At 48.6% G+C, this 23,130-nt stretch overlaps 1 protein-coding gene across 3 annotated transcripts in view; it reads right to left on the bottom strand.

The window, feature by feature from the left end:
• The window catches only part of CERS4 (ceramide synthase 4), a 102,854-nt gene that overhangs the window by 34,461 nt on the left and 45,263 nt on the right, over positions 1–23,130 (bottom strand). For 2 of the 3 annotated variants that reach the window (XM_083594778.1, XM_083594777.1), the window contains exon 2: positions 631–804. In XM_083594778.1, coding sequence (XP_083450904.1) covers positions 631–803 — 173 coding nt within the window. In that variant the 5' untranslated portion in view covers position 804. Of the gene's footprint in view, positions 1–630; positions 805–17,513; positions 17,592–23,130 lie in introns of those variants that run through there. The other variant, XM_083594776.1, reaches the window with a different exon arrangement.

The raw sequence follows: 23,130 nt of genomic DNA, 5'->3' as shown, positions 1-23,130 counted from the left end.
AACCTAGCAGTTCGAAAGCACGTCAAAGTGCAAGTAGATAAATAGGTACCGCTCCGGCGGGAAGGTAAACGGCGTTTCCGTGCGCTGCTCTGGTTCGCCAGAAGCGGCTTAGTCCAGCTGGCCACATGACCCGGAAGCTGTACGCCGGCTCCCTCGGCCAGTAAAGCGAGATGAGCGCCGCAACCCCAGAGTCGGCCATGACTGGACCTAACAGTCAGGGGTCCCTTTACCTTTACCCCTGAACATAAGGGACGCAGGTGGCGCTGTGGGTTAAACCACAGAGCCTAGGGCTTGCCTATCAGAAGGTCAGTGGTTCGAATCCCTGCGACGGGATGAGCTCCCGTTGCTCGGTCCCTGCTCCTGCCAACCTAGCACGTCAAAGTGCAAGTAGATAAATAGGTACCGCTCCGGCGGGAAGGTAAACGGCATTTCTGTGCACTGCTCTGGTTCGCCAGAACTTAGTCCTGCTGGCCACATGACCTGGAAGCTGTACGCCGGCTCCCTCGGCCAATAAAGCGAGATGAGCGCCGCAACCCCAGAGTCGGCCACGACTGGACCTAATGGTCAGGGGTCCCTTTACCTTTACCTTAAGCATGGAGGCTTGTCAGAGCTTCCTTCTATTTAACGTACCTTTCGAAGAAGAAGCGGATCACCACAAGCAGGAGGGCCAAGGGAAGGCTCAGCAAGAGGTGGCGGGGCTGAGGGTAGCTGATCTCTTCTGTCTCCTTCATGTCCTCCCAAGTGATCCCTGGTGGGAGCCAGTATTCGTGGCGCCAAATCCATTCGGTCACTGGTAGCACCATCCTGCACACAGAAGAGGAAAGCGAGAATGAGGTGAGAGGGAGACAATGGTGAAAATATGTGGCGAGGCAGCGTGGTGTAGTGGTTAGAGTGTCAGATCTGGGAGAGCAGGTTTCAACTCCCCCATTTGGCCACAAAGTTCGCTCCTTATCTTTACAGAGGGAGAAGGACCCCGATATAATAATAATTTATAATAATAATTTATTATTTATACCCCACCCATCTGGCTGAGTTTCCCCAGCCACTCTGGGCGGCTTCCAATCGAGTGTTAAAAACAATACAGCTATATTTCCTGAACGCCTTCAAGGCATATCTCCACCCCTTTGGGAAACTTGAAAGTCAATACTTTCGCATACAGTGGTAACTTGGTTCTCAAACTTAATCTGTTCCGGAAGTCTGTTCCAAAACCAAAGCGTTCCAAAACCAAGGCGTGCTTTCCCATAGAAAGTAATCCAAAATGGGTTAATCCGTTCCAGACTTTTAAAAACAAGCCCTAAAACAGCAACTGAACATGAATTTTACTATCTAACGAGACCATTGATCCATAAAATGAAAGCACTAATCAATGTACCGTACTATAAAATGAATAACACAGTATTGTAGTGGATAAAAATTAAAGTTATTTTTTTTCTTATCTGCACTGATGATAGTCATTGTTTGGATGGGGGGCTTTTATCCATTTCCACAGTCACTCATGCAATCAGTAGCTGAACTGGGTTCCACACAGTCACAAAAACAAATGAACCGAAAAAGCCTCAAAAACGCAAAACAAATAGCAAAAACAAAAGAGCCAAGCTTAATCCGTTCCGGAAGTCCGTTTGACTTCCGAAATGTTCGGAAACCAAGGCGCAGCTTCTGATTGGTGCAGGCACCCTGGAAACAATAGCTGACAGCTGCATCGGACGTTTGGTTTCCGAAAAACGTTCGAAAACAGGAACACTTACTTCCAGGAACCAAGGCGTTTGAGAACCAAGGTACCACTGTATATCTGTTTTGGGCAGCAAAACTGTTGCCACACCCTGTTTTGGAGCGAATCGGACCAGGTTTGGGTTTGGGGAGATAGCTATGAGGCTTGACTTCCAATCGCTAACTTGGTCGGGTGCTGCAAAACAACCACAACAGTTTGGCACATGCGAAAGGCTGGGCTGGATGAATCCCAAGCCGGAATTAAGATTGCTGGAAGAAATATCAACAACCTCAGATATGCAGATGATACAACCTTGATGGCAGAAAGTGAGGAGGAATTAAAGAACCTTTTAATGAGGGTGAAAGAGGAGAGTGCAAAATGTGGTCTGAAGCTCAACATCAAAAAAACGAAGATCATGGCCACTGGGCCCATCACCTCCTGGCAAATAGAAGGGGAAGAAATGGAGGCAGTGAGAGATTTTACTTTCTTGGGCTCCATGATCACTGCAGATGGTGACAGCAGTCAACAAAATTAAGAGACGCCTGCTTCTTGGGAGAAAAGCAATGGCAAACCTAGACAGCATCTTGAAAAGCAGGGATATCACCTTGCCGACAAAGGTCCGTATAGTTAAAGCTATGGTTTTCCCAGTAGTGATGTATGGAAGTGAGAGCTGGACCATAAAGAAGGCTGATCGCCGAAGAATTGATGCTTTTGAATTCTGGTGCTGGAGGAGACTCTTGAGAGTCCCATGGACTGCAAGAAGATCAAACCTCTCCATTCTGAAGGAAATCAGCCCTGAGTGCTCACTGGAAGGACAGATCCTGAAGCTGAGGCTCCAAGACTTTGGCCACCTCATGAGAAGAGAAGACCCTGGAAAAGACCCTGATGTTGGGAAAGATGGAGGGCACAAGGAGAAGGGGACGACAGAGGACGAGATGGTGGGACAGTGTTCTCGAAGCTACCAGCATGAGTTTGACCAAATTGCGGGAAGACAGGAGTGCCTGGCGTGCTCTGGTCCAGGGGGTCACCAAGAGTCGGACAGGACTATGCGACTAAACAACAACAACAACAACAGGAGAGGGTTCCAAATTTTGGGAAGATGGAGCAAGCTCGTTCCCTCCTACTCCTGGAAGGTAGGACTCAAAGCAAGGGCTTCGAGTTACGAGAAAGGAGAAGCCGACTAAACATTGGGGGGGGGGAACTTTCTGGTGATTTAAGAAGGGCGGTAAGAGCCATTCATTAGTGGAACGGTCTCCATCGGGAGAAGGTGAGGAACGATAGAGATTTTTAACACCATCGGATCAAGATCAGAAAATCCAGTACTGCAAAATTCAGGTTTGGTGTTCAGAGAAGCGTCCCTCAGTCCAGCTTCAATGGATGATAAACTGGTTCTGTCTAGACATTCATCTTTCTCTCGCTTTCCAATGCCTTGCGGAAAGGCTACTGCATTCCTTATCTTCACCCCCCCACACACACCAAACCACACTTGATAATTTGAAATAGCAAAATCAGCTTTGTTCGTTACTTAACCGCAGGCTGTTTGTATACAAGCCCAGCTCCTGTAACAGGACATTAAAAAATTCGAATGCCGTTCCTTTGAAAACAAAACTAAGGCAGAGACCTTTTCTGTAGGCCCCACCTGTTGGTATTAAATGCAATTATAATTGCAAGCTGGCTTCCAGACAACGGAGGACGTGTTCGCGATGCACGTCGCAATGAATGCAAAGGAACAAACCACAAACAACATTTCATACGGAGACTGCAACAGAGAATCGGGAGAATTTGGCTCTGCAGCAACTCACGAGGCACTCGGGAGAATGGTTGCTATTAAGGCTTGGGGAAAGAATCATGGAATCACAGAATTATAGAATTGAAAGGGACCCTGATGATCATTTAATCCTACCCTCTGCAATGCCGGAATATGCAGCTGTCCCACACGGAGATCGTGTTGTTTCAGGTTATCATCCTTGAGGTGGTAAAAGTTTCTGTTTATCATCAGTGGGGTGGTAAAAAGGATGATTGGCGGCTGCATTCACTTCCACTCCCGGAAGACTCCTGAATATCTCTTCACTCCCCACACCAAAAATAAAAAATTCAGCACACACAGTCGTACCTTGGCTCTTGAATGCCTTGTTAGTAAAGGTAAAGGGACCCCTGACCATTAAGTCCAGTTGCGGACGACTCTGGGGTTGCGGCGCTCGTCTCGCTTTAATGGCCGAGGGAGCTGACGTTTGTCCGTAGACAGCTTCCGGGTCATGTGGCCAGCAGGACTAAGCTGCTTCTGGCGAACCAGAGCAGCGCACGGAAACGCCGTTTACCTTCCCGCCAGAGCGGTACCTATTTATCTACTTGCACTTTGACGTGCTTTCGAACTGCTAGGTTGGCAGGAACAGGGACCGAGAAACGGGAGCTCACCCCATCACGGGGATTCGAACCACCGACCTTCTGTTTGGCAAGCCCTAGGCTCTGTGGTTTAGACCACAGCGCCACCTGCGTCCCCAAATGCCTTGTTACTCGTACGTTTTGGCTCCTGAACGCCGAAAGCGTTCCGGTTTCCGAACGTTTTTGGGAAGCAGAAGGTCTTGACGTGGCCTTGGTTTCAAATGTTTTCGGAAGTCGAATGGACTTCTGGGAACGGATTCCGTTCGCGAACCAAGGTACGGCTGTAGTTTGCTTTCCTGAGCTGCAAACGACAGACAATTTGCAGAGATGGACTCAATATCATGATACAGACCTCAAACCAGTTTCGGACGATATCTTTTTCTGGGAAAAGAGGTGCCAGAACTCACCATGATCGCTTCCCTTGTTCTTTGAGAATGGCAACAGTGCCCACCTGAGAGGTGCTGGAACTGAGTTCCGGCTGAAAAAAAGCACTGGATATATCAATATCCAGCCCTAATGGGTGGAGTGGATAATTATGCTTTGTTTTGTCAGCAGGTACATTTGGATCCATCTCTCTGGAGACAGCCATACAAAGGAGGTTGGCCGTACATTCACAGGGAAACCAAAATGCTTGTTTACAAAGCTATTGCACCACCAAACTTACTGCATGCTTGTGAAACATGGACCATCTCCAACTCCTCGAAAGATTCCATCAACAGTGTCTCCGAAAATCTTTACACATCACTTGGGAAGACAGGCGAACTAATGCCAGTGTACTGGAAGAAGCAAAGATCACCCGTGTTGAAGCAATGATTCTTCAACATCAACTTCGTTGGACTGGACATGTTGTTCGGATGCCTGATTATCGTCTTCCAAAGCAACTACTCTATTCTGAACTTAAAAATGGAAAGCGCAGTGGTGGCGGTCAACAAAAGAGGCTTAAAGACTCTCTCAAGGCAAATCTTTAAAAAATGTAGTACAGTGGTACCTCTGGTTGCAAATGGGATCTGTTCCGGAGGCCCATTCGCAACATGAGCAGAACACAACCCGTGTCTGCACATGTGCGGGTCACGATTCGCCGCTTCTGCACATGCGCGTGACGTCATTTTGAGTGTCTGCGAAACCCAGAAGTAACCCATTCTGGTACTTCCGGGTCGCCACGGGACACAACCTGAAAACGCTCAACCCGAAGCAAACGTAACATGAGGTATGACTGTATAAACACCGACAACTGGGGAACACTGGCCTGAGAGCGCTCCAATGGGAGAACAGCCTTTACCAAAGGTGTCGTGGGCTTTGAAGACACTCGAACTCAGGACGCAAGGGAGAAACGCGCTAAGAGGAAGGCACGCTTGGCAAATCCACACCAGGATCAACTCCCACCTGGAAACCTACGTCCCCACTGCAGAAGGACGTGTGGATCCAGAATTGGCCTCCACAGTCACTTACGGACTCATTGTTAAAACCGTGTTTATGGGAGACAATCTTACTTGGCTACAAGGGATCGCTGAAGAAGAAGAAAGAAGAAGCATGTAAGGCAACAGTAGCCTGTTTGGCTTCCATTCAGAGGGAACACCCAGCCCAGCGACAAAATGCAAAAATGCAGAACAGTCTGTGAGGCTCCCCTTAAACAGCGTCGTTCTTTGGGAATTACACCCACAGGAAAGCAAAGCTTTTCTCGTCACAACCTCCTGACATTTTCCCTGCGGTTGTGATTCAGCCAGCAAGGGTGAGTGGGTGGGTAGCAGGGCCACGAAAGCTCAGCGAAGGTTGATCTCCATGAATGGGGGAGGGATCAAGTTTCCAGCATGTCTCCCTTTGAGTTGGATTTCCGAGCCTTGAGTCATCGCATCTGGCCTCGCTCCAAATTTCCAGCGTTATTTTGGAACACGACAGAGAGCATCGCTTGACGCAAGGCCATGGGCGTACAGGACTTGCTTCCCTTTCTCCCCGCTTGCCATCAAAACACCCTCCGACGTTTCTCCGATGAAAATAAGGACATCCTATTCCATCCCCTCCAACAGTTCTCTGATAAAAGCAGAGACATTCCTGCCAACACTTCTCCGATGAAAATAGAGACATCCTATTCCACATGCAAGGTTAAACCACAGAGCCTAGGACTTGCCGATCAGAAGGTCAGCAGTTCAAATCCCCGCGACGGGGTGAGCTCCCGTTGCTCGGTCCCGGCTCCTGCCAACCTAGCAGTTCGAAAGTATGTCAAAGCGCAAGTAGATAAATAGGTACCGCTTCAGCGGGAAGGTAAATGTCGTTTCCGTGCGCTGCTCTGGTTCACCAGAAGCGGCTTAGTCCTGCTGGCCACATGACCCGGAAGCTGTACGCTGGCTCCCTCGGCCAATAAAGTGAGATGAGCGCCGCAACCCCAGAGTCAGTCACGACTGGACCTAATGGTCAGGGGTCCCTTTACCTTTATCCCACATGCTCCCAACAATTCTCCGATGCAAATAAGGACATCCTAAGGAAAAGCGGGACATTCTGAGATAAAATCAGAAACCGGGGCAGCAGCTAGACTGGGGACTGGGAGTGGCCGCCAAGACCATATAACACTGGTCCTGAAAGACTTCCATTGGCTCCCAGTATGTTTCCAAGCACAATTCAAAGTGTCAGTGCTGACCTTGAAAGCCCTAAATGGCCTGGGCCCAGTATACCTGAAGGAGCGTCTCCACCCCCATCGTTCAGCCCAGACACCGAGGTCCAGCTCCGAGGGCCTTCTGGCGGTTCCCTCCCTGCGAGAAGCCAAGTTACAGGGAACCAGGCAGAGGGCCTTCTCGGTGGTGGCGCCCGTCCTGTGGAACGCCCTCCCACCAGATGTCAAAGAGAACAACTACCAGACTTTTAGAAGACATCTGAAGGCAGCCCTGTTGAGGGAAGTTTTTAACATTTGACGTTTTATCGTGTTTTTAATATTCTGTTGGGAGCCACCCACAGTGGCTGGGGAAACCCAGGCAGATGAGCAGGGTAAATAAATATTATTATTATCTGTAAATCCAGGACTGTCCGTGGAAAATAAGGGCACTTGGAAGGTCTGAAATCTTTGGCACTTTGCAGCACTTTGACAGCCCATCTCTCACTTTGGGGCTGTCCACGTTCCCGATTTTTCTGGCTCCAATATCATAGAACTGTAGAGTTGGAAGGGACCTCAAGAGTCATCTAGTCTAACCCTCTTCTATGCAGGAATCTCTTGCCCAGAGCGGGACTCAAACCCAAGACCCTGATATAAATGGTAGTGCGCTTGTGCTTGCGTACCCCTTGCCAAGGCTCCATTCTGATGAGCCTTCATCGATACCCATCCTTGAGGACGTGCTGACTCAGAGAAGGCAACCCAACCTGCTTGAGGTTCGGCTACCCTGATCGGCCTATGAGATACAAATGTGTGATGCACAACGAGTTAGGGAACAGCCCATTAAATTGCCAGAGGTATGTGCCTGTTTGGCATACATTTAACTCCATTAATCGCAGACAATAATCTTTGCTTTTCAAGAGCACCCCATAATTTCATTTCTCAATCACCTGCTTGCTAAAGTTCCATTGCACACATCTAATGAATCACCCTGAAGGAGAGAAATTGGATGCAGTTCAGCTGATTCTCACTGGGAGAATCTGCGACCAGAAAGAAGAGGAACACCAAGAAGACCGGAAGAAATTCAAAGACTATTTGAATAAATATTGTAATATTAAAGATATGTACAGTGGTACCTCGGGTTAAGTACTTAATTCGTTCCAGAGGCCCGTACTTAACCTGAAACACTCACAAACTTTTATTGATAATGTTGTTGTTTAGTCGTGTCCGCCTCTTCGTGACCCCCTGGACCAGAGCACGCCAGGCACTTCTGTCTTCCACTGCCTCCCACAGTTTGGTCAAACTCATGTTGGCACCTTCGAGAACACTGTCCCACCATCTTGTCCTCTGTCGCCCCCTTCTCCTTCTGCCCTCCATCTTTCCCAACACCAGGGTCTTTTCCAGGGAGTCTTCTCTTCTCATGAGGTGGCCAAAGTCTTGGAGCCTCAGCTTCAGGATCTGTCCTTCCAGTGAGCACTCAGGGCTGATTTCCTTCAGAATGGAGAGGTTTGGTCTTCTTGCAGTCCATGGGACTCTCAAGAGTCTCCTCCAGCATCATAATTCAAAAGCATCAATTCTTCGGCAATCAGCCTTCTTTGTGGTCCAGCTCTCACTTATTGATAATAGCTAGTCAGATAAATTAAGGATCTATACAATTTCGTAACATGCAGAGAATAACATTTGTTGATAAACCAGAGAGAGGAGCTGAGGGAAGTCCGGGGTGGGGAGGGGTGGGTGGGTAACATTATGGGGAGTGGGGAGGAGGAAAAACAGGGGGGGGGAATTAAGGAGGATATAATTTTTGATAAAACGTTTTGTTGAAATTCCTAATACTGTGGTACCTCGGGTTACATACGCTTCAGGTTACATACACTTCAGGTTACAGACTCCGCTAACCCAGAAATAGTGCTTCAGGTTAAGAACTTTGCTTCAGGATGAGAACAGAAATCGTGCTCCGGCGGCATGGCAGCAGCAGGAGGCCCCATTAGCTAAAGTGGTGCTTCAGGTTAAGAACAGTTTCAGGTTAAGAACAGACCTCCGGAACGAATTAAGTACTTAACCAGAGGTACTACTGTGTGTATAGATAGATAGATAGATAGATAGATAGATAGATAGATAGATATAGATAGATGATAGATAGATAGATAGATAGATAGATAGATAGATAGATATAGATATAGATATAGATATAGATATAGAGTTAGAGTTAGAGTTAGAGTTAGAGTTAGAGTTAGAGTTAGAGATAGAGATAGAGATAGAGATAGAGATAGAGATAGAGATAGAGATAGAGATATAGATATAGATATAGATATAGATATAGATATAGATATAGATATAGATATAGATATAGATAAAGATTATTCTTTTGCAAACATGTTCGGCTGGGAAACTTGCCCCGAACCTTTGCCGTTTGCATGGAAACAGATCTGTGTGCTAGAAACTGTTTGCAGCAAAGATGTAGGCCTGGCCCTCCCTTCCCTTCAGCTTTCCTTTGTCACCGAGAAAAGGAGAGCAAGTCGTGGGGCAGCCAGCCAGATTCCCTCTTTGCTCCCTCGCCACTATAAATTCTAGCCGCGTCCTCAGGGCCTGCGGGTGGCAAAGGCCGCCCGCACTCGCTGTCTGGGAAAGAGGAGAGGTTTGCAAACCTAAAGGACGGAGAGTCAGGAGAGAAATTCTGCCCCCAAATCCATCTCCTTCAACATCCTTTTCCCAGTTGGGGTCGTTTAGATCGGGGACCTCTCCCATGCCCAGGGTGGGGCCAGGAGCAAAATGTGCTTCTGTAGAAGGTTGCCTTAGAATCATCGAGTTGGTGGGCTAAAGATTTTGGATATAATAATCAGTTAGAATCCTGGGAAAGGTTAGGTAAAGGTAAAGGGACCCCTGACCATTAGGTCCAGTCGTGGCTGACTCTGGGGTTGCGGCGCTCACCTCGCATTATTGGCCAAGGGAGCCGGCGTACAGCTTCTGGGTCATGCGGCCAGCAGGACTAAGCCGCTTCTGGTGAACCAGAGCAGTGCACGAAAACGCCATTTACCTTCCCGCCAGAACGGTACCTGTTTATCTACTTGCGCTTTGAGGTGCTTTCGAACTGCTAGGTTGGCAGGAGCTAGGACCAAGCAACGGGAGCTCACCCCGTCATTGCAGGGATTCGAACCGCTGACCTTCTGATCGGCAAGTCCTAGGCTCTGTGGTTTAACCCACAGCGCCACCCGCATCCCTTGGGAAAGGTTAGAATCCTATCCATTCTGAAAGGAAATCAGCCCTGAGTGCTCACTGGAAGGACAGATCCTCCAAGACTTTGGCCACCTCATGAGAAGAGAAGACTCCCTGGAAAAGACCCTGATGCTGGGAAAGATGGAGGGTGCAAGGAGAAGGGGATGACAGAGGACGAGATGGTTGGACAGTGTTGTCAAAGCTACCAGCATGAGTTTGACCAAACTGGGGGAGGCAGTGGAAGACAGGAGTGCCTGGCGTGCTCTGGTCCAGGGGGTCACGAAGAGTCAGACACGACTAAATGACTCAACAACAATAGGTATCTAAAGCCATTGGCTCATGTTTCCATGCAACCAGTCCATGCAGAATGCAGGCACCCTATATATAGAAAGGAACAAACCAGTGATATTTTAGGGAGCAGGCTAGCAGGCGGGGCCCATGATAATACATCAAACATTAAAAGCTTCCCTGAACAGGGCTGCCTTAAGATGTCTTCTGAATGTCAGGTAGTTGTTTATCTCTTTGAAATCTGATGGGAGGGCGTTCCACAGGGCGGGTGCCACTACTGAGAAGGCCCTCTGCCTGGTTCCCTGTAGCTTTGCTTCTCGCAGTGAGGGAACTGCCAGAAGGCTCTCGGCGCTGGACCTCAGCATCCGGGCAGAACGATGGAGGTGGAGACGCTACTTCAGATATTCTGGACCGAGGCCGTTTAGGGCTTTAAAGGTCAGCACCAACACTTTGAACTGTGCTCAGAAACGTACTTTTATCTTATATTTTGGAAATGTACATCCAGTGGTTTTTCCCCTTTAATTTTTTTGGGGGCCCCCAAGAGAGTGGGGCCCTAAGTTATAGCTTGTTTATCTTAAACGTAAATCCGGCACTGGGCAGAGAGCACAGTCGTCAGGATTAGTTCCTCCTTGAATATCTCTGATTCACCAGCAAGGCCCAGAGGCCCTGATCTCTTCCCACCCCCCAAAAACCCACACATACGCAACCAGCTCCTCGATAATCTCTCCAGAACTGGCGGATCCACTTACTCATTGCAGGCAACAGCTAATCCTGCACTTATATTGGTTTCAACAATACACACACTCACGCTATATTGTTTACGGTGCCAAAGGGAAGCACCTAAATTTCTTAATCGATAAATCAACAACAACAATTCTCTATCAACAGCACTCCCCACTGAGTAGTTAGAATGTTTCTGCACATTCCATGCTTTCGCAAAAGCTTAAGCGATTAGCTAGGGAAAGGGTGCAACTCGCAGCTAACTACATGTAGACTTCAGCCAGCTTTAGGCTTGTTTTTATACCAGCATGTGTCAAATATTTCCTATAATCTGTTTCCACTTCTCGGCAAAGGCTACTCACTACAAGACTGAGCCATGAATCACGGAAGTCCTGGTGTGCATCTTCGCTCAAAGCAAGCCAGATTTTTTTCTCACCTTTAGTGAAAACCTGGACAAAGTTGCTGTCACTTTTTTGTTGTTGTCAAAGTTGTTGAGGTGTTTTTTTTTTTTTTGAGGAACATCTCTTTCCCCCACCCCCCAAAATGTTTTTGGGCTTTTCTATGATTTTAAGGTCCATATAGTAAAAGCTATGGTTTTCCCAGTAGTGATGTATGGAAGTGAAAGCTGGACTATAAAGAAGGCTGATCGCCGAAGAATTGATGCTTTTGAATTCTGGTGCTGGAGGAGACTCTTGAGAGTCCCATGGAGTGCAAGAAGAAAAAACCTCTCCATTCGGAAGGAAATCAGCCCTGAGTGCTCACTGGAAGAACAGATCCTGAAGCCGAGGCTCCAAGACTTTGGCCACCTCATGAGAAGAGAAGACTCCCTGGAAAAGACCCTGATGCTGGGAAAGATGGAGGGCACAAGGAGAAGGGGACGACGGAGGACGAGATGGTGGGACAGTGTTCTCGAAGTGACCAGCATGAGTTTGACCAAACTGCGGGAGGCAGTGGAAGACAGGAGTGCCTGGCGTGCTCTGGTCCAGGGGGTCACGAAGAGTCGGACACGACTAAATGACTAAACAACAACAACAACAACAAATGATTTTAAAAGATATATACTGTATTTTCTGGTGTATAAGACTACTTTTTAACCCAGGATAACCTTCTCAAAAGTCGGGGGTCGTCTTATACGCCGGCTACAGCAGCAGCTCCTGCAGCAGCTCCCCACCAAAGGATAAAACAACAGCAAATTAAATCAGAGGACACCAAGCTCTCTAGATGAAGCAGAAATACACTTGAAAATTAGCACCAGAAGGTTATTGTGTGTTTATTGTGTGAACCGCTCTGGGGCTGAGGGTGGTGTATTAACAATATTTAAAGTAATATTTAACAGAATAACTACAGGCTCCAGGAGGCCTCATAAATTTGCTCATTTGCCTTCTTGGCCTGGCTGTTGGTTCTTAGGTGCAATTCTGTGCACCACAATTTAAGATGTTGGCAAGCTGGAAGGTGTGCAGAGGAAGGAGACCAGGATGAGCAAGGGTCACCAGCCTGATGAGGAACGGTTGAAGGAACTGAGTATGTTCAGCCTGGAAAAGAGGAGACTGAGAGGAGATATGAGAGCCATCTTCAAATATCTCAAGGGCTGTCCCATGGAGGAGGGAGCAAGCTCGTTTTCTTCCGCTCGGGAGGGGAGGACTCGAACCCATGGCTTCAAGTTGCAAGACCAGAGATTCCAGCTAAATATCAGGAAGAACTTTCTGACAGTGAGACCCATCCAGCAGTGGAACGGACTCCCACGAGAGGTGGTGAACTCTCCTTCCTTGGTGGTTTTTAAGCAGAGGTTGGACGGCCATCTGTTATAGATGCTTTAGTTGAGATTCCTGCATCTCAAGGGGTTGGGATAGAGGACCTTAGGCGGTCCCTTCTAAAATTCTATAATTTGTACATTGTTATCTGGATTTCCCCCCATTCCTGCCTGGAGATCCCAGGTATTCAGCTTGTCCAAAGCCGTTTCTCTCTGACTGCAGTAATAATAATAATAATAATAATAATAATAATAATAATAATACCAAACTTTTTGAAGACATCTGAAGGCAGCCCTGTTTAGGGAAGCTTTTAATGTTTAATAGGTTGTTGTATTTTAGTGTTTTGTTGGAAGCTGCCCAGAGTGGCTGGGGAAACCCAGCCAGATAGGCAGGGTATTATTATTATAAATTTATACCCCACCCATCTGGCTGAGTTTCCCCAGCCACTCTGGGCGGCTTCCAACAGACTACAGTGGTACCTTGGCTCTCAAACTTAATCCGTTCCAAAACCAAAGCGTTCCAAAACCAAGGCGCGCTTTCCCATAGAAAGTCACGCAAAACGGATTGATCTGTTCCAGACTTTTCAAAACAGCCCTTAAAGCAGCAATTGAACGTGAATTTTACTATCTAACGAGGCTACTGATCCATAAAATGAAAACAATAAACAATGTACTGCAGTCACACAATCCATCCATCAGTCAGTAACTGAACCGGGTTTCAACGCAGGCACAAAAACAAAACAAAAAAGAGCCACGAAAACAAAAACGCAAAATTAATAGCAAAAACAGACAGACCTCAGCGTAACACTCAAATCGGAAGCGTAAATGCTCAAAACAGAGCACGTTCGGCTTCCGAAAAAAGTTCGCAAACCGGAACACTTACTTCCAGGTTTGCAGTGTTTGGGTTCCAAGTTGTTTTGAGTACCAAGGTGTTTGAGAACCAAGGCAGCACTATTTTAAAGACACAATAAAACATCATAAATCTTCCCTTAACAGGGTTGCCTACAATTTGGAAGTGGTTTGCATGGAGCTTTCCAGTGCTGGAACTGCCAGGCTAGGGCATCCATCTCCGGTCCTCGATTTCTGGCAGAAAGTTACCCCTGTTCCCAAAATCCAATCCCGGTGAGAGAAAAGGCCTCTGGGCTGAAACAAAATCCCCTTTTCGGTGCCCCCCCAACCCCTCAGAAGCATTAAATAGCTCTTTGCATTCATCAAACAGCGAGATGACCTTTTGCAAGAGCCGAGAGCGCCCGAGTCCACCATAAGTTCAGGCAAAGGGCCTTGTGTGCATGTGTGTCGTCTAACAGTTTCGTTTCTATAGCAACCGGGTCCCGAGGATTTCCCAGGAAACGCCAGAGAGGCGCTTGGGCCCATCGGCCAGCTCGGATTTACCGTATTTTTTGCTCTATAAGACTCACTTTTTCCCTCCTAAAAAGTAAGGGGGGATGTGTGTGCGTCTTATGGAGCGAATGCAGGCTGCGCAGCTATCCCAGAAGCCAGAACAGCAAGAGGGAATTGCTGTTTTCACTGCGCAGCGATCCTTCTTGCTGTTCTGGCTTCTGAGATTCAGAATATTTTTTTCCTTGTTTTCCTCCTCCAAAAACTAGGTGTGTCTTGTGGTCTGGTGCATCTTATAGAGCAAAAAATACGGTGTTTATTTTCAAGTGAATCAGGAGAATTGTGAAGAGAGCAATTCTATCACTGATGGGCCTGTCCATAAGGTGATACTGAGCCATCCTTACCACTGTTTTGTTAAAATAATTTCAGTTCTAGAAAATAAAGTGATGAAATGGGGGGAAGATGGAGAGGAAACTTGCAAAGAATACAATGCGAAAGAAAGACCTTGTAGGATACAAGATATAACCAGTTGCATTTCCATACGTTATTATCTAGACGTATGAGTCATATTATTGTCCTAACGTTGTTGTTTAGTCGTTCCGTCATGTCTGCTTCTTCGTGACCCCCTGGACAAATTATGCGTCCACATGCAATCTGTTTGTAGAATCCATTTCTGTTGTCTAGTTGTCAACATCCATACCATGGGTATATAATTCAAAGGTATTTGTTCCTCTGAAAATTTTAACTTTTTTTGCACGTAATTGTACTTATATAGTCCGGCGCTTTTTCACAAAGCTTAGTGAGTATAGAGCACTGTAAGAAGATATGTTCAAAAGAGACATTATCCTCATTAAATCTCCAGCAAAGAGCTAAATTAGATAGTCCTTTTCTTACAAACAAAGTGGAATCCAATCGATTCTGAATATTATGTTCTGTTGTGTAAGTTGTGGTTTAAGAGCCGTCGATGCCATTAGTAAAACACTTTCCCACTTTGTAGCTCAGGTTTTCCCTAACTTGGGCCTCCAGCTGTTCTTGGACTACAATCCCAAGGGATGATGGGAGTTGTAGTCCAAAAACAGCTGGAGACCCAAGTTTTGGGAAACTCTGGTCTTGGTAATATTGAAAAGTCCAGTTCTTCATTCCAGTGGTTTCTTAGAGTCTGGATATCAAACTCACTTATTAGTAACAGATATCTATAGAAGATCATGGCCACTGGTCCCATCACCTCCTGGCAAATAGAAGGGGAAGAAATGGAGGCAGTGAGAGATTTTACTTTCTTGGGCTCCATGATCACTGCAGATGGTGACAGCAGTCACGAAATTAAAAGACGCTTGCTTCTTGGGAGAAAAGCAATGACAGGCCTAGACAGCATCTTAAAAAGCAGAGATATCACCTTGCCAACAAAGGTCCGTATAGTTCAAGCTATGATTTTCCCAGTAGTAGTGTATGGAAGTGAGAGCTGAACCATAAAGAAGGCTGATCGCCGAAGAATTGATGCTTTTGAATTCTGGTGCTGGAGGAGACTCTTGAGAGTCCCATGGACTGCAAGAAGATCAAACCTCTCCATTCTGAAGGAAATCAGCCCTGAGTGCTCACTGGAAGGTCAGATCCTGAAGCTGAGGCTCCAAGACTTTGGCCACCTCATGAGAAGAGAAGACTCCCTGGAAAAGACCCTGATGTTGGGAAAGATGGAGGACACAAGGAGAAGGGGACGACAGAGGATGAGATGGTGGGACAGTGTTCTCGAAGCTACCAGCATGAGTTTGACCCAACTGCGGGAGGCAGTGGAAGACAGGAGGGCCTGGCGTGCTCTGGTCCAGGGGGTCACGAAGAGTCAGACATGACTAAATGACTCAACAACAACAAAAAAAGCAAGTAAACACTGGTAATTAAAAACAGAAGAGCGAAAGCTACATGTGTACCTAACTCTATATTTTAGAAAGTTGTTTGCTTGCGGTGCATTTTGGGTAATGATATCAAGATTTGCACAACTGCACCCGAGGGCAAGCAGCCAACCCTCAGGTGCCATTTTGAATCAATATGGCGGGCAGGACCTTTCAAAAGCCTGCTTATTCTAACCACTGAACAACGCTGCCTACGAGACCGCTGGGACCACGTGCGCAGAGTGAGATACATTTCTATCCACAAGTAAACGGTTCAAAACTGAGACTCGCTGCAAGGTAATAATAATAATAATCATCATCATCATCATCTAGATAATGATGTACCAAAAGAGTTTAAACACACACACACAAACATTGTATGCCGAAAGAAGGAGTTTAAAACAAATGGCTTTTGAGAACAATGGAGTAAACGGAACTAGGAAGATTAACGGCAAACATTAGAGACCAAAATGCCCCCAAAAATAATAATTGAGGACTGGAGACCTGTCACTGGGTATTTAAAGAACTACTATCGGGATGCGAAAATGTGAGCAGGACTTGAAATATGAGCAACGGAGTTAGTTGTTAAGATAAATAGCTTAAAATATACATGAGAAGGGTAAATATGCAAAGCACGGGAGGAGAGGTTGCGAAGTCAATGGATAAAGTCATTTATTTATGTTAACATTTGTGAAGTTTTTCTCTTTTTTGTGTGTTAAAACGCCAATAAATAATAATAATAATAATAATAATAATAATAATAATAATAATAATAATAATTTATATCCCACCCTCCCCAGCCGAAGCCGGGCTCAGGGCGGCTAACAACAATAAAACAGTACAAAAGTACAACACAAACAACACTCTAAAATCATTCATTATAAAATTAATTAATTTGAAATAGTAGCAGTAAAGGTAAAGTGGCTCATGACCATTAGGTCCAGTCGTGGCCGACTCTGGGGTTGCGGCGCTCATCTTGCTTTATTGGCCAAGGGAGCCAGCGTACAGCTTCCGGGTCGCGTGGCCAGCAGGACTAAGCCGCTTCTGGCGAACCAGAGCAGCGCACGGAAACGCCGTTTACCTTCCCGCTGGAGTGGTACCTATTTATCTACTTGCACTTTGACGTGCTTTGGAACTGCTAGGTTGGCAGGAGCAGGGACCGAGCAACGGGAGCTCACCATGTCGCGAGGATCGAACCGCCGACCTTCTGATCGGCAAGGCCTAGGCTCTGTGGTTTAACCCACAGCGCCACCCGCGTCCCATATAGTAGTAGCAGTAGCAGTAATAATAACAATTAAAAAAATAATAAAAACAGGAATGGGACATCGAGGGCCGCGTTCTGTTTTGGGATAACTTTCTGGGGGCCACACCAACCTGGCTGGCGTATACATTCTCCTTCTCTCTCTCTCTCTCTCTCACACACACACAAACAAACACACACACACCTGCTGCTCAAATCTCTCCATCTTTCATCCAGGTAACCCAACAGCACCATTGCAATCAAAGGACAACCTCCATGCAGGTGAAGCTCTCAATGAGCTACCTTCGCGAGGGCCGCACGCCTGGGCCCCTGGCCCTCAGGCAGGGCAGTCCTGCTCCGAAACGGAGCAAGCCGAGCCCCCAGCCCCGCAAAGCCCACCCCCAAGCTCTGACCTTGCACAAAAGCCGCTTTTGAGGTCTAAAGCGGCTCCCTCTGACGACTCCGTTGCAGCTTCCAGCCTCTGCTCAGAGCAGGAAAGCAATAAATGAGATTAAGGAGGGGAGGGCGATGTTTCCCTTTAAGGATCGCTTTTTATCAGATTAACTCGGCTGCCTCCACCCATGGTTTGCATTCTCTCTCTGCTTTTTTTTGTGTGTGTGCAAGGCCACAGATCTTCGCAGCTGCCAGTCCCTTACCTCAAAGGTTTCACGAGGAGGGGAGAGCGTGCTGTTCCGAAACTCGCACTCGCACCCTGCAGATGTTTCCTCCCCGGCAGCCCACGTACAAACCGGGGCTGCTTCTGCAGGAAGGCAGCTCAAATCAACCCCTCGCTTTTGCCCATGTCGCCTAGTGTGTGCAGCACTGGCTGGCAGCAGCTGTTTCGGGGGCACAGAAGGGTTATTCCCGCAAACTGCCGACTTATTCGGCACCCTCTTGCATTTCTCTGGTGTCCTGTTCCAGGCTTGCTTAACCTGAAACTGTTCTTAACCTGAAGCACCATTTTAGCTAATGGGGCCTCCTGCTGCTGCCGTGCCGCCAGAGCACGATTTCTGTTCTCATCCTGAAGCAAAGTTCTTAACCTGAAGCACTATTTCTGGGTTAGCGGAGTCTGTAACCTGAAGTGTATGTAACCTGAAGCGCATGTAACCTGAGGTACCACTGTATTCTGTTGAGAGCTGCCCAGAGTGGCTGGGGAAACCCACCCAGATGGGCGGGGTATAAATAAACTATTATTATTATTATTATTATTATTATTATTATTATTAGGGATGTGGGTGGTGCTGTGGGTTAAACCGATCAGAAGGTCAGCGGTTCGAATCCCCGCAACGGGGTGAGCTCCTGTTGCTCAGTCCCTGCTCCTGCCAACTTAGCAGTTCGAAAGCACATCAGAGTGCAAGTAGATAAATAGGTACCCCTCCGGCGGGAAGGTAAACGGCGTTTCCATGCACTGCTCTGGTTTGCCAGAAGCGGCTTAGTCATGCTGGCCACATACCCGGAAGCTGTACGCCGGCTCCCTCGGCCAATAAAGCGAGATGAGCGCCGCAACCCGAGTCAACCACGGCTGGACCTAATGGTCAAGGGTCCCTTTACCTTTACCTTTAAAGCACCGTCTTACTTATTGTGACTTGCATTTAATCTTAGTCATGTTCAGTGTTGACCCGTTGACACAGGTGGTGCTGTGGTCTAAACCACTGAGTCTCTCGGGCTTGCCAATCAGAAGGTCGGCGGTTCAAATCCCCACAACGACGGGGTGAGCTCCCGTTGCCCGGTCCCTGCTCCTGCCAAGCTAGCAGTTCGAAAGCACGTCAAAGTGCAAGTAGATAAACAGGTACAGCTTCGGTGGGAAGGTAAACGGCGTTTTCGTGCGCTGCTCCGGTTCGCCAGAAGCGGCTTTGTCCTGCTGGTCACATGACCCAGAAGCTGTACGCCGGCTCCCTCAGCCAGTAAAGTGAGATGAGCGCCGCAACCCCAGAGTTGGCCACGACTGGACCTAACAGTCAGGGGTACCTTTAGCTTTTACTGTAAGGGGCAGGGAGAGACTGTTTCTACTTCTCAGGCGGGGGCTGTTTGCCCCTCTGACATCCCTTCCTCCTGTGGCACCACCCCCTGCCTGCAAGAACGTTAGCGCATTCCTCTTGGGACTCCAAAACATGCCTCGGATTGTCCCGAAAGATTTTCATCTTCCTCTGCTTCTTCCAGGAGGCAGGGATACAGATCGTGATGCCCCTCTGATGGCCTGCCAGCTTTCTGCAGAGGTCGCCTGGCATGCTGGGTGGAATGAGAAGAAGCGTTTCATCCGTGTCCTCTTGGCAGGATGGTGGGAACTTCAGGAGATTCTCTGTCTCCTGCATCAAAAGTCCTGGATCCTGTGGTTTCTTTTGGTCCCTCCAGGAAGCCACAGGCAGGAGGGCAAGAGCTTCTCTCCCACTGTGACTCGCAAGAACTTCAGAGGTGTCTCGGAGACGGCCAGTGGTCTCATTTTGCCCAGCATCCGGTTCCCACAATGGCACAGCCGTTGGTCTCCGATGCCCGCAGACAAGACCTCCTGTTTTGCTATCATTCATTAGGCAGTAAGACAATAGCTTTGCTAGATCAGATGCAAGGTACAGCATCCTGTCCCCCACCCTGGCCAAAATCTGCAGGTGATGTTTTTTCTTGAGATGAGCACGACCCACCAATAACCTGCAGATCTCAAACTCTCAAATTCTCGAGGCTCTATTGGCAACACAGGCAGGATTCCCGGGGGGTTTGGGCACCATAAAACCGCTTTGCAAAATCTGCCCACTTAATTTTGATTGAACATTAGCAAATGCTCGTTGCATGGTTCAGACACCAGGCTGCTATCTCCATCCTGTGTAACCACAACAAAGGATGACCTATGTCCATCTGATTGCCACTCCCTGCTAACAACCAACAGATTAATGAATTTGTTGTTGTTTAGTCGTTTAGTCGTGTCCGACTCTTCGTGACCCCCTGGACCAGAGCACGCCAGGCACTCCTGTCTTCCACAGGGGGTCACGAAGAGTCGGACACGACTAAGCGACTCAACAACAACAACTGTCTGCATAACACGGCAGCGGTAGAGCATCCTTGCAGCTCGATCGCCTCCGAACGAATGCCGCTATGGGGAAAATAAATCCCCTCGTGCCAAAAAGCATTCTGCTCGGCTGCAAACAGGGCCGCCAGCCAAACATGCAAGTTCATGTGTTTTCTTCTAATAAGCCGTTTGTCAGAATCGGTGTTACCTGGGAGCATCTTAAGTCTGTCGCTGCACACCTGAAACCTGCAGGCGAGAGATACCATAATGAGGACAAGGTGGTACGTATAGGAATATTTTTGCGGAGACCTGTGCCAAGTCCACAGGTGTGCCTTAGGGACATAAACTCCCACCTCAGGCTCCAAAACACGTTCTCTTTCAAGGGCCAAATTCCCTCTGTGATCATTTGCCAGAGTTGGGTAGCGCAAACGTTCTATCCGCCTCTCCCTTTCATCGCCTCCTCTCCTTTCTCTCGCGTTACATCCCTCCCTCTCTCTTTTTGCAGGATCACAGCACGGGGCAGAGTTGCAAGGGACACCTGGGGGTCATCTAGTCCAACCCCCTGCAAAGCAGGAATCTCAACACGCAGCTCCCCGCCCCCATCCAATTTGAAACCGTATCGGACCCTGCTTAGCTTTGCAGATGTGCGGGCGGGTTTATCGCTGCCCCAGCTTTAGCTCCCTCTTTCGGACACCCTGCTTGTGATCACCCCCAGGGACGCGGGTGGCGCTCTGGGTTAAACCACAGAGCCTAGGGCTTGCCGATCAGAAGGTCGGCGGTTCGAATCCCCGCGATGGGGCGAGCTCCCGTTGCTCGGTCCCTGCTCCTGCCCACCTAGCAGTTTGAAAGCACGTCCAAGTGCAAGTAGATAAATACCGTATTTTTCGCCCTATTGGACGGACCGGCCCATAGGATGCACCTAGTTTTCAGGGGGGGAAATCAAGGGAAAAAATATGATTTCCCCCCCGCAGCTCTGGGAGCAGCGGACAGGCTGCACGCAGTCTGTGCGCTACTCAAAGACCTTCTCCCTGCTTTTGCGGGAGGTGGCGGAATTCCCCCACCTCCCGCAAAAGCCCACAGGAGCCGTGCGCGACTCCTACGGGCTTTTCGACCAGGAGGGAGAAGGGAGTGAAACGGCCAGTCAGTCCCTTCTCCCTCCTCGGGGAAAAGCCCCCAAGAGCGGCGCGCTCTTCAAAGGGTGCGCGGTTCCTGCGGGCTTTTCTACGAGGTGGGGGAATTCCCCCACCTCCTAGAAAAGCCAGCAGAAGCCGCGGAGCCCCTTTAAAGAGCGCACGGCTTTTGCCTGCTTTTGCGGGAGGTGGGGGAATTCCCCCATCTCCTGCAAAAGCCCACAGGAGGGTTGGAGAGTAGCGGGAAGGCGTCGCACGCCTTCTCACTGCCCCCCAATCTCTGGGGCTGGCGATGGGGGAAGCGCTGCTTTCCCCACCGCCAGCCTCCAACCCGGGTTGGAGAGTAGCGGGAAGGCGTCGCTCGCCTTCTCGCTGCCCCCCAATCTCTGGGGCTGGCGATGGGGGAAGCGCTGCTTTCCCCACCGCCAGCCTCAAAGCCGGGTCGGAGAGTAGCCGGAAGGTGTTGCGCGCCTTCCCGCTGCCCCCCATCCTCTGGGGCTGGCGATGGAGGAGGCGCTGCTTTCCCCCACCACCAGCCTCAAAGAGCAGACTCTCCTGGCTTCAGCGGAAGCAACGCAAAGCCTCTGGAGCGCAGGCTTCGGAGGCTTCGTGTTGCTATCGCTGAAGCCAAGGAGCCTGCATTCGCCCCATAAGACGCACACACATTTTCCCTTCATTTTTGGAGGGGGAAAAGTGCGTCTTATAGGGCGAAAAATACGGTAGGTACCACTCTGGTGGGAAGGTAAATGGTGTTTCCGTGCACTGCTCTGGTTCGTCAGAAGCGGCTTAGTCATGCTGGCCACATGACCCGGAAGCTGTACGCCGGCTCCCTCGGCTGGTAAAGCAAGATGAGCACCGCAAATCCACAGTTGGTCACGACTGGACCTAATTGTCAGGGGTCCCTTCACCTTTATCTATTTCTCTCTCCTTCCGTCTCCACCCCATCCCCATTCTCACTTGCTTTTTGATGATGATAATAAAAATTTATTATTTATACCTCGCCCATCTGGCTGGGTTTCCCCAGCCACTCTGGGCGGCTCCCAACAGAATATCAAAAGCACGACAGAACATCAAACATTAAAAACTTCCCTAAACAGGGCTGCCTTCAGATGTCTTCTAAAAGTCAGATAGTTGTTTATTTCCTTGACATCTGATGGGAGGGCGTTCCACAGGGAGGGAGCCACCACCGAGAAGGCCCTCTGCCTGGTTCCCTGTAACCTCGCCTCTCGCAGGGAGGGAACCGGCAGAAGGCCCTCGGGGCTGGACCTCAGTGGGGGGTGGAGACGCTCCTTTCGTGAGAGAACACAAGATGTTTGCATATCTCTGGAGTGCCAAAAACAGCAAGCTGGCTGGACAGAAGGGCCCTTGCACACTTGGCAAAGAGCTTTATTGCCCAATTGTACCCGAACTCTAGTAACCTCAAGGTTAGATTAGTGCAACCCAGAACTGTCTCTGAAGACAGTTCAGAAACTTCAACCAGTGTAGAATTCGGCAACCAAGTTGCTCACTGGGACAAGACAGTTTGAGCATATTGCAAGGATCCTGACCCTTCTGCACTGGCTGCCAGTGACCTTCTAAGTGTCCCTATTTTCCAGAGACAGTCCTGAATTTACAGAAGCCATTTGGTTTCTGATTTGATCCCAGAATGGCCCACTTCTCCTTAGGACGTCCCTATTTTCATCGGGGAAATGTTGGAATATACAGTGGCAGCTGTTTATCAGCTCCATCTGGTACACAGGATGAGACCCTCCCTGACCGCAGACTGTCTTGCCAGAGTGGTGCATGCTCTAGTTATCTCTCGCTTGGACTACTGCAATGCGCTCTACGTGGGGCTACCTTTGAAGGTGACCCGGAAACTAAAACTAATCCAGAACGCGGCAGCCAGACTGGTGACTGGGAGCG

Source organism: Podarcis filfolensis (genome assembly GCF_964270895.1).
Source record: "Podarcis filfolensis genome assembly, chromosome: 18".
NCBI classification, from domain to species: Eukaryota; Metazoa; Chordata; class Lepidosauria; order Squamata; family Lacertidae; genus Podarcis; species Podarcis filfolensis.
This window is presented reverse-complemented; position numbering and strand designations above follow the sequence as displayed.